Source organism: Gambusia affinis, linkage group LG15 (assembly GCF_019740435.1).
Source record: "Gambusia affinis linkage group LG15, SWU_Gaff_1.0, whole genome shotgun sequence".
Classification (NCBI taxonomy): Eukaryota; Metazoa; Chordata; class Actinopteri; order Cyprinodontiformes; family Poeciliidae; genus Gambusia; species Gambusia affinis.
Window position 1 is genome coordinate 8518956 of NC_057882.1, and position 12333 is coordinate 8531288.

At 38.7% G+C, this 12333-nt stretch overlaps 2 protein-coding genes across 3 annotated transcripts in view; one reads left to right on the forward strand and one right to left on the reverse strand.

The window, feature by feature from the left end:
- LOC122844370 (protein turtle homolog B-like) overlaps positions 1-5631 on the forward strand; it is a 96074-nt gene extending 90443 nt beyond the window's left edge. For both annotated transcript variants that reach the window (XM_044139731.1, XM_044139732.1), the window contains one exon: positions 343-5631. In XM_044139731.1, the coding sequence (XP_043995666.1) occupies positions 343-557 (215 nt within the window). In that variant the 3' untranslated portion in view covers positions 558-5631. The remainder of the gene's footprint in view (positions 1-342) is intronic.
- A 2326-nt stretch (positions 5632-7957) lies between these two features.
- LOC122844371 lies at positions 7958-12273 on the reverse strand. Its single transcript, XM_044139733.1, has 8 exons — positions 12046-12273; positions 10675-11191; positions 10243-10546; positions 9917-10022; positions 9584-9822; positions 9347-9505; positions 9133-9262; positions 7958-8188 (listed from the first exon to the last, which is right to left on the reverse strand). The coding sequence occupies exons 1-8, from the start codon at positions 12088-12090 to the stop codon at positions 8126-8128; spliced, it is 1563 nt and encodes a 520-aa protein (XP_043995668.1). The 5' UTR covers positions 12091-12273; the 3' UTR covers positions 7958-8125.
- Positions 12274-12333: the final 60 nt, after the last annotated feature.

The window sequence follows — 12333 nt, forward strand, 5'->3', positions numbered from 1 at the left end:
CTTCCGTCTTGATACTCAGCTGCTGAAACCGTTGACATCATCGTCACTGAACCGGATCAGGTATCGCAATTTTTGTCATGGCGCCCGTTTAAAGTCGCATGACTTTACAGACACAAATGGATTTACAAGTGAAGAGATATGTCTTCTAAAATGTACAGAGTATCATAGTCAAAACAGATGTTTCATGTTTTAATTACAGGTGAAAATTCTGAAAGACTTGGTTGAAATATCTTCATAATTATGACAAGGTACAAATCTAAACGTTTGCATTAGGGGGAGAAGGTCTCAAAGTCACTCCTTTTGCAACCATCATAAGTGCAGCTGGCAATTTTCTTCCACCAGGTGTCTCCACCTCTCAGACCCAGCAGGCCAACACCTCTCAGGTACTCCAGCCCGAAGAAGCGCTCTACCTCTGCAAGAAGAAGAAACGGCCCATTCTTCATGATCCGTATGCTCGCTTTTCTGCTCTGCTGTACCGCCGTCCACCGCGGGAGGACCAGAAGGCCATTTTAGCAAGCATGGACAACATGGACCTAGACCATGCCACCTTCCTCTGAAAGGCCCCCGGGGATGAGATCACAACCAGGGACAGGCTCCCATTACCATTCCATCAATACACTGCAGTAGCTGCGTTCCAGCTAGACAAGACAGCAAAGTCAGTGGAATGTCTTTATTTCCATTATCTACAAAATGGAGACAACAGTACATGTCAGAGTACAGATTTAGTGCAATCTGTAGGTTCACACTTGTTTTATTGAATTTGCATTTATCATTGGATTGCTGTTGACAATAACCTAGAGTACTCTAGGGTGTAAACTGAACAGAGACTTCTAAATTAAACATTTTCTAGTAAAAAAAAAAAGAAAAATTATATTCTAGTACAAATCAGTTTGTCTCGGTTTACTTTAACTAAGAGTAGAATGGAAGAGAATCTAGAGTGATCTCCCAGATTGGAGTTGTAGCTGTAAGATAGTTCCTGTGGAAAAAAGTCTGGACGATTTGTTAAAAACTGTACCGCTAGGGACGCGCCGAGGCACAAACATATTCTGCATCATTTTAAATCAGCTAGCACATCCTTCTGAAAGTAACTTTACTGATTTTGAGATTCCAATTGAGCATTTACTCCAGTGCAAAAGTCAAAATCTTACAAACAAGTGGCGGGACTTTATCTCTCAACACTGTTTTCCCCAAAGTTGTTCCAGAGTCCCCTTTGTTCCGTTGTCCATTGGAGAGTCTAAATGATTCATGCTAAGCTGAGCTGGGTCTGTTTCCTGCTGACTCCAGTCTCCCTCCCACATCTCCGTTTACAGGTCCTTCTAATGAATTCTCTGCCTCACATATAAGGATGATCTTACTTCCTACCAACTTTACCTCAGAGCACACGAGACCACAGAGCCACTGGAGTCAACCAGCTCAGCTCTTTGACTTCTCCTGTCTGAATAAGAAACACTCTTTCTTCACTCCTGCAATGCTGAAAATGTACATTTCCTCTGTTTTTAAAGGGGCCATATATTTCCTGTTCAGCTAATCTACGTCAGAAAATGCCGAAGCTAACCAGAAGCTGACATATTCTCAGCTTTTCTGCTCTGCTGTAAATAATCAGGACAAGAACTTTCTTGTTTTAGGAATGTCAAAGAAGCAGAAAAAAAACAAAAAAAAAACAACATTTAACTTATTTCCTCGCTCTAAACTACACTCTTTATTTGTTATAATCCAGTCCATTGGGATGCATTCGAAAGCCAAATCAGATGTGGAGACATGGCATTTTCAACCATCACGATAGAAGTCGTTACGTTTAGTAGGAAGTCGTATACATGCTTCGTTTACAAGAGCTTCTTCTTAAACAAGTGCAACTTTTGTCGGACAGCTCTTTGCACTGGAGCAAAATCTTATCAGTTCCATTACATTTGCTTTTTCCATTTCTTGCGCCACTGAGGGCTCCAAATTCTGTTGAGAAACTCTTTGCCAAAAGTTTTATTTAAAATCTGAGTAGACATTGGAGGATAGGATTTTGTAATTTGGTATATCAGTGTAAACATAAACAACACACTGTTTTCTTTGGCCTGAGAAATACCTTTTTGCCTGTTTTACTTAGTAGTGTGTTTTTTGTTTTTGTTTTTTTTTTAAATTGTGCTCTTTTTTTCTTCTTCTTATGTGAGTCGATCTGTGTTCAGAGAAAAGCAGATCTCATTTAAGGTAAAACAAAGTGAGCCAAAAGGTGTGTTTAGCTGCATTTTCCACTGGCACTAGCAGCGCTTTATTGCTTATCTCTGTCTGCGTTTTGTGTAAGACTGCATGAGAATAAGGACACTCAAAGAGGACTTTCCATTTACAACAAGGTGCCATAACTGTATCAACTGCATCCTACTCTGCACATTCTGCTGCTTCATGGTACTAACAGTGGACGCGTGCAGCAACAATTAGCCTGACATTGTCTTTTTTTCTTTTTTCAACCTCAACGGTGCTCAGTTTCTTTGATTTGTGCAAGTACTTTAAAATCTATGGGGACATTTGTTGTGAAAATGTCTCATGTTGGATATGCATTTTATTAGATTTTTTGTGTGATCTTAAGCTGCTGGTCCTGCAAAGCCTTCAGACGTTTGTCATATCTCTGTTGTTTTGATTTATTTCGTCTGGTTAATGTATTTCCACAGTACATGCAGACAGGAGCGCTAACCATGGGCTAATTGGGAAAATATATATTTTTTAAAAAGTATAGTGAAAATATATTACAAACGTTCATTTAAATTTTCATCAAACTAACAATATAACTGTTGGTGCGAAGCCTCTGCAAAGCAGATGATCAAACAAGATGCACAGGTTTCAGGTCACGTCTAAATAAATTAGAATGTCCTGGTGTCACAAAGAGTGATATATTTCTATTAGTTGAAATAATTATGGCTTAAAGCAAATGAAAATCCAAATATATTGAATTTAACAAAAATGACAAAGAGGAGTTGTTCTAAACCAGACTCTGGACGGGGGAGAATCTGCTGCTAAACAGATCTGCAAAAGGAAAATAAGCTGTGATTGTTAAAAACCGACAGCGTGGAGCTGGTTATCTCCAGGAAGTGCAGCTGATGACCACAGAGCAGTGACACACAACAGCTGTCACAAACTGGTTTTGTTGGCGGACACTAAACAATGGAAAGTCAGATCGGTACATCCCTTCCAAAGACGGGTAGACCCCTGAAGTTCATTGGTGTATTGCTGAGAGCTGTAGAGAGCAGAAGACTTCCTTAACGTCTGATGTTAAGGAATCAAGAATCAGAGGCTGGTAACACTGCATTGATGTAGAAATTCACACATCAGGAGATCCATCCAGTTACCGACTAAAAGTTTGTTCATATACTGTGCGGTACATGTAAACGGGACCCAATTTCTGCATTAAAAATGTCCACTTTGTTAATATTATGTAACCCAGCAATTCTGTTTTACTAAATTTTGGGTTTTCATTTGCTATAAGGCATAATGATCAAAATGAACAGACGTAAATGCCTACAATGTATCGATTAGGATTTAATGAATCGCTCTAATGCTCTTGTGTGGAAATGTGCCTCCACAGATGTCATCTAGTGTGGAAATAACTTGGAATTGTTTTAACAAATGTAAATCCTCAACCTTGCTACAACATTACTATTATTGTCAACGGAGATCAAGCAGCAACAGCTCGTCAACAGCTAATCGTTGGCGACATCCTTTTGCGCTCTGAGGTATTCTAAGGCCTAGTTCAAACACAACACTGTTTTCACATTCTGATGTGATGGTGATTGATCACAGGTGCTTCAGCAGTGGTGTCAAACAGGGGCTCTTAAATCAGCTACAGGTGCTACAAGAGAAGCTGACAGATCCTTCCAAAAAAAAGAGGACAAACTCCATGTCCGGTACTGTAGTTTTCTAGTTCTGGAGGGGAAATAAGAGGATGTTGGAAGTCCTGATTGGATTCAAACTCCCATCGGAAAGGGGAGCTAAAACCAGTAAAACTGATGTTGCCGCCATAATAAAAAGGAATGTACTGCTGTTAAAAGAAAAACAGGGTGTCTCAGAATCTCTTTTGTTTTGATTGACTGTCACGATTGGCTCCTTTTGGGAGAGCAGGGTTGTGAATCCGGTGGTGGGATTTGCAGACACTTTTGAAAACCTGCAGCAGTCAAAGCAGATACGAGAGTGATGCATATGAATTTCCTCACTGAGGTGTAGTTATGTTTTACAGTATGGCAGTTTAATTGTGGCGTATTAGATAAAGTCAAACTGTCCTCAAAATAATGAAAACCAGGCTACAGTTAAAATCTATACAAATTTCACATAGCCTGCATTAGCAGCAAACATATATGTATACACTGTTTGTACGTGTGTGGTATTTACACAGTGAGGTTCTTTTAAAATTCTGTCTGAAGGGCAAGTCGCATCAGAACTTGTTTTTTGAATAGTAGTTTTGAGGTTTTGTTTGTCTTGGATGGCAGGATTCATATTCAGACTGATCCCATCCGTCTTTGCAGGATTGCAGACATTGGAGACCTTTGCCACTCATCGCTGTGGCAACAGAAATCTGAGTTTTGGTCAAAAAACGTCCAAGCTAAAAGCATTTTAGATTTATAATTCAGGCTAAAAAAAAATTATTTAATACTGTGTAAATATCTCAAAAGAGCTTACCATAAGATATATATATATATATATATATATATATATATATATATATATAAATTAATATATTTTGTAGAGGAAAACATGATGCACATCAGAACTGAGAGTGAGAACTGAGTAGTGTACGGTCTACTTCAGTGACACAGTGTAACATGGTGTGATATCAGTGTCTTTACTGTATGTGAGTGCTTAAAAATGAAATACTAGAAATTAGCGTAGGCATTTAATATCAATCTATTATCCTAGAGAGAAGACCACACTTGCGTTGGAAGCTAGATTAACGGGATGGTCCTTGTTTTCAAGAATGTAAAAGTCAATATCCTATTATTTTTGTACTCATACGTTGCTTTGTACCGTAGCAATGCAGAACTGTATCTAAGCTCTTGAGTTGTTCAGAAGAGAAGAAATTGGTGCACCGAACTGTACTGTATATCTTTTTGTCTACAAAGAGATCCTCATGTAAAAAATAGACGGTAAATTCGTTTTTATAGTGCGTGTGAATAGCAGATATATCTAATTATTTATGGGCAACATCTTACCATACAGATAATTGATTTTCCATAAAAAACTTAGTTTGTTTTGCTTTTTTTTATTTATTTTTTTTAAAAATATAAATATAGATATTTCTTGGCATGAATTGTGATTTATTTTCCATTCTATTGGTGCTCTCCGCCTGTAGAAGCACTGAGATCCAAATGCATTTTGGGGACAGCACCACATTTAACAAGAGTTTCCGATGTAATGTTTGTGTTTGCAGTGAAAGACGCAGCGTTTCTCGACACCGACTTGAATTGATCCAATAACTGTCGGTTCAGTTCCAGCCAGGAGCATGTGCAAGTTAGCCAACGTTTATCCGCGCCCTTTTCTCGAAAGTGGAGGAGGAGCACCGCAGCAGCCGCTAAATGCTACGCCACGCTCTCACTTCAGTGCTGTAAATTGCCAAAAAAAGAAAAAAAAAAGAGACAACCATAAACTTCATTATAACAACTGGTGCTATATATATATATATATATATATATATATATATATATATATATATATATATATATATATATATATATATATATATATATATATATATATATATATATATATATATTAAAAAAAGCAAAAGTAAAAAAAAAAAAAAACATCCGTGGTGCTTTTTTTAATTTCTTTGTTTTTGTCCTTGCTTCAGACAAAATGTAGCTACACAATCCTGTACTGTACTGTAGATCGCTGTTTGGCTGATCGATCGAGCCGCTGCGCTCACACAAGGCAGAGGTGTTAGGGATTTTGTTTGTTGTTGTTTTTTTTGTTTGTTTTCTTTTTGGTGTTTCTTTCCTCCGCTGTCCTTTCAGGGAATTCCAAGATCCAATTAGACAAACTTCTTGGAGGGGCAGATTTTTAAAGCAACTAACTTTGATATATCGTTGATTTAAATTGACTTTTTTTTTTTTTTTTTGGGTCAGTGCTTCTACATCAGCCACATGGATGGGTGCAAATAGTGTCTACACATTATCTTTGGTGCTGAGCGTAACGTTCACATTCGACTTTTGATATTTTAACCATTAAAAATCCCTAAAGAGGCTTTTCAACATGTCAAGGGAAGTGAGTTTCCGTGCCGGCGTCGTCACCCGGCTCGTTCGAGATCGCGTTGGAAAGTTCTCGCGAAACCAAACCTCTCCGAAACCCACAGATAGATGAACAGCAAGTAGTGAAAACCGTGTTTTGATACCGGACACAAACATCATTCTGTGATTCAAATCTTTGTTGTTACTGCCTTGTTATGATTATAAAATGCAATACAAGAGGAAGAAGAACAAACTAAACTCATATCTTCTAATTGTTCTGTCTTCCTAAGTAAGATGAGTTGACTTGTATTTAAAACATAACTAACATTATTTTTTCATTATAGGCATAGACAACTCTGTACCTCAAAATATCTCTTTATGAAAATCTGAAGTCCTACATGTGAATCTTGTGCATTTAATTAGTTTTATTTTTTCACCTTTCTGAAGTCCATCCCCATGACGCTTTTTATATTGGTTTGCACAAACACTAATAGGAATGTATGGCTACTGTGATTCCTGCTCACCTTCCCACTCTTCCCTAAAATGCGAAAGCAACTGAATTCAACGGTTTTTTTTTGTATTTGAGACGTCTTGGTATGCTTGTTGTAGTTGTATATTCAGAATGGTGTATATTACATCGGTTTTTATTTAATAAAATGTTTAAATTTTCTAACAAGACTGTTGGATTTATTTCACTAACTCAGATCACTGGACTTTTTCTGCGGTCAGGATGCAGTTCAGATTACAGATTATCTGACTGATTTCAGTAGAATTTTCTTCCACAGCTGAACGACTGAGAATCACATACCTGCTGTAACAAGTTCACCTGCTAAGATTCACAGACTGCAAGATTAGTAAACCGACAAAGGCCAACTTAGCACATCAAACTCGTGAGGACAAGCTGGCTCTATGGGAGTGAACGAATAGGCCGACCACTAGGGGGCGGTAACATCGCACATCGCAATACTATGCAAGGATCAGCCTTGCATAGTATTGTAAAATTCAATTTCAATGAACATTCATTGAAATTGAATTTTGAAAAAACTTTCAGCGTTGACTTTATTTTAAACATAGCACTGTTTATACTTTAACAGACAAAAGTATAATTTTCGGATGTTTTGAAACGAATAGGAATTTCTGAGGACTTAATTCTAATTTATACATTTTTGTTTAAAAAACATTTATTCTTTAAGTTAAGCTCCAACTGGACTCTGAATTCACTTGTAGATTTAGATATTCACATATTTCCATGTACATATTTGTTTTGTTTTTTATATTTAGGTCATTTCATCAGTTTGAATTTTATTCATTTTATGTCACGTTTATACTTGTGTTGCCTAATATTTAACACTTTTGATGGGAGTAGCTTGTTAACAAAGAAGCAATTTCCTCTTGGGGATCAATATATCTAATTCCAACAGTTTTAATTTATAAATCACAAACCCAAAATGACTCAAGAGTATTTTTTATGATTGATGTTATTATTACGATTGTGCATATCAATGGAACAAATAAAAAACTTCCTGAATAATTTTAGGATGAACACAATAGGTTGTGAATCAAAAGGGGAAAACTGACTCAATAAAGAGTCAGAATGATTATGATTACCATCATCCAGCACCTATTTGAATATTTTCTGTTCATAGTATTGTAAAATTGCAACAATATATAATGGTTTAAGCCTCTTGAAGTATTCGAACAAGACATTCCTCCAAGTTAAATTTGAGCACAACACAAAAAAATGGAAACTTTTCCTTTGATCATTTGTTCAGTTGGTTTAATGACTAGTTGGTTACAGAAACCATCTTCCACTGTCACTGTCTTCTCTGAGTTATTTTTAATTGGACCCTTGTCTGTCCCTGAAACAGTCTTGTATAATTAAACGACAGACTTTTTTTTTCCAAGGGAGCCGTCTTCTTTTTGCAGGATCAGCCTTGCTCAACAGGGCCATCTGCTGGACAAATCTCCACCTCAGTTCTTGTCCATTGAGCCTGCACAGTAACACAATGCTTAGTTGCAAATGAGAGTACAGAATCAAGTGTCTCGGTACTAAAACATGACTTATAACCAAGGGCGAAGGAACGAGTCTGTCATTTTGGGGGACGCATATCGGATACCTGACAGATCAGTAAATAGCTTGAACAGAAATGTCATAAACAATTGTGCCATCAACACGTCAGTAACACCTTACTCTAATCTGGCCCTTTGTTTCATAACAAGTATTCTAACAAGTTACTATTTACAATCCAATAATCAGATTAAAGTTATGCATCCACGTATGCATCCACGTAGCATCATTCCAGGACTGAACTCTCACTTTGTCCTTTGCCTCACAACCAGCAAGCTAAATACTCTGGTAGCACACACAAGCTACCAGATTCTGATATATTTTATTGGTCAAAAGACATTTGATTATTGGTCAGAATGCATTGATATAAGTTGACTGGGAATTGAACAGGTTCCGCCTTTTGCTAAACCTGAAGTAAAAAACATGGATTTGTGTATTTACAACAGACACTACAGTAATGTACAGTATCAGAATGTGAATTAACTAAATATATTAAAAAAGTATGTTTTAATGATACAGAATGAGAATTTAAACAAGTTAACAATTTTCATATATATATATATATATATATATATATATATATATATATATATATATATATATATATATATATATATATATAACTGAACTTGACTTTGCTGTTTTACATTTAAAGTCAAACTGGAACTGACTTCATATCAGGCCATAAGTCAGGATTAGACTAACTGTATACAAACTGGAAGCATTTGTCTTCTAAAGCGTTTTGAGACGACATTTCCAGCAAATTTGGCTAGAAACAAATTATTTGAACCGAATGTTTTTGCAGCGCTCCACAGATTAAAGTGCAGCCAAAATGTTGAAAGGAGTTTGATTGTTAGCTGGAACCACCTTTTGCCGTCTCATCCTCTTCAAAAGTTTGACCAGGTGAGCCCTGGCCTTAGCGGGGACAACCCTCTGCCACTGGACCATAAACTCTGTGTGCTGAGCAAATTCCCACAGCATTTCCTGTCCATGATTCCTGTACAGCAATACAGTTCCCAGTTAGTGGCTAAGATACTCGTACTTATTACACCATCAGCATTTCTTCCAGTCGAGAACAAACCTGACTTCAGGATTAGAATCCACACACATCTTGCTGACTGCAATAAGGAAACCTCCTGAAAACCTCCTTCCTGCTTTCAGGATGTAATCCTCTCCGGTGATGTTTTTCAGCTGGTGAATGTGCTGCGCTGTGCTTTCTCTCACCGCAGCAGAGTGATGACTGAAGGAGGACAAACCCAGAAAGATATCTCCATGTGATGCTGATATGAACTTCTTTAGACATCCTAGCTCCTCCTACCTCAGGCCTGTGCTGAGCAGAACGTTCAGAACCTTAGCAGGACTGCAGCCCTTCACCAGTGCGTCCAGGGCCAGGTTAGCTCTCTGGTGGACAAACTCGTTGTTGGTCTGTGCCAGCTTCAGCAGCAGAGCGTCACTGGTCCTTTCTGCCTCGGGGTCCATTGACTTTCCCAGCTGAGTGTGGAGCTCTGCTATGGTGTCAATAACAGCGCCGGCTAAAGTAGGACGCTGGTTTTTAACCTGCAAAGGAGAAAAAAAATAAAAAAAATAAACAAAACATCTTTGTAGTTAGAAAACTGAAACCAAGACCAGCACTGTGAAAACATGTCGGTACCTCCTCTGTCAGGACTCGGCAGACTTCGTGCAGTTTGGTCTTCAGCTGCTCTGGATGGTGCTGTGCCAGATCTGCGACACACTTCATTCCTTCCATTTTCTTTTCCCTGTGTTGAACAAGGATTATTAGGCTGTTGCTCCAACAACAGAACTCTTTTTCCGAAAGGTTGTAGCAAACTTGTCCATGCCAAGGCCTCCCGGGCAGAACTAACTTTCGGGAAACCCAAAGACACTTGATGGCCCCCGCTCTCAAAAACACTGGTCTACAGTTTAAACTGTGTAGAATAATCTCCCTGTGGAGGTTTGGTTGTGTTGCTGCTGTCATACCAGTTGTGGGAGCCGAGCTGTCTGAGCCAGGGGGGCGTGCTCTCTGATATGTCGGTCAGGGGTGGGAATCTAGTCTTTCCTGCCATGATGTCGGACTTTGGAGGACTGAGAGTTTTCTCATGGACAGGTGCTGTTCTGTCGGTCGGGACAAGCTCCGCAGGCTGTGCTGCGACGATGGCCATCTTCTTCGAAGAGGTCATTGGCTGAGGTGAGCCAGTGGGGTCGACGTGGCGCTGCAGTCTTTGGGGTAACGGCTCCTTTTCAACTGTAGCTGACTGAAGTCTGCATCCAGGCGCTTCTTTGTCTTTTCAGAAAAAAAGAACAAAACAGAAACGCTACTTTCCTTGATGTAATGTAACCTTTGTCAGCTGATCTCATGTTAGATGTTTCTTACATGAAGGAAGTGATCTTCAGTCCATAATCTGATCTTACCTGCTCTGCCTAATATCACCGGGAGGCGAGACTGTTTCCTGGGTTTAGGTCCCGGTAGAGGATCGGTGGAAAACCTCATCTCTCTGGGTGAATGTGCGTCTACAGGGCTCAGGGTTTCCCCCACGTCTCCGCATTCACCTGAAATGTTGGGCAATGGACCACCCTGCGCCGCTGCCTGACCAGCTGAAAGCTGCGTCTTCTGAAACACGCAATCCTCCTCATAACATATCTGCTTGGTGTCCTGTGTCTGGCTGCTTTTGTCCTTCACATTCGGAGTGTGCTTGACCTTCTTTCCTTTCGGTGACGATTCGGGGACTGGTGAGAGGCTTGCTGGACGCTGAGGAGTAGGGAAGGTGTCCTGCAGTCTGTCCAGGACAGCTTTGCTGCGGGCTGTTTGTGAGGCACACAGTCTCTCGACGCTCTGGATCAGAGCATCCCTTTTGGCCTTTTTAGCTTTTCCAATCTCGATAAACCAGGACTGATGAGAACCATCCCCATTGCTTTGGTCCTCTGGTGCCTTTGAATGTAAAATTCACACCAAGGTTTTAGAAACACGTTTACATCCACTTATCAGGAACATAAATGCAATATATTTCATGGGAGGTTTAATCATTTTCCTGTATGAATTTTTGCTGTAACTATCATAACGATGGCTGTATTCTTTATGGCAAAGTTTGGAAACTCTTGGAACACAGTTTACAGAAAAGCCAGTTTTACCATCAGCACACATAAAAACTTTTCATAAAAAAATCTACACTAGACTGCAGCTTGCTTCTGACAACCTGGACAATCCAAAACAATTTCTTAAATCAGCAGATAGATGACTATCGGGTTTTGGAATGGATGGAATTATCAATCAGCTTTAATGAATAATTCTTCAAGGAAGAGGATCAAATATCCAGAAAAAAAAGGAAATACAAGGGTACATTTACACATATATTACATTACAGTCTTAATATATAATTTTCAGAGGAAACATTCACAAATAATTTAAACTTGAGCCCTAAAGTTTTGTTTCTAACAAATCTGTGCAGTATAAAAACAGTAGAAGTCACCCTGCATCTTAATAACCCAGGGGCTCAAGTAATTTGTATTTTACTATATTATATTTTTCGCCTTTTTAGAAAAAGAACAGTTCTCCTCCAATATACTTCACGATCCTATCCAGTTGTACATTTTTACTTTAGTTCATGCTAATAAAACTGTCCACTTATTACCTCATTTCTTTTGCTTTTGCTGTTATTTAAACTAAACCCAGAAATATCAATTGTAAAAAAAACTTTGAAAATGTACACTTCTAGTTTTTTATCCTTTTGCATTTGTTATTTACATTTGTCAAACAGAGAGGGCGATAGAAAGTTAGCCACGTACCCCAGTGTCTCCAGAGAGGCTACTTTCTGATTCTGGACCAGGCATGTGTAGCCGAGCAAACAGACTGAAATCACTTTCAACAACGATACCACCAGGAATCAATGCAGGCTAAATAGAATGAAATATTTGGAGGTTTAGGGGTTGTTTTTTCCCCATGGCAACAGATAATGTCACTAGAAAACCTTTGTTTACTTTTAAATGTCATGTTTAATGTGCTTTAAGCACAGCTCCTCTGATTGGGTCAATTTCTACTGCAAACCGTTTCACTAATCCAGCTAATTCTATTGG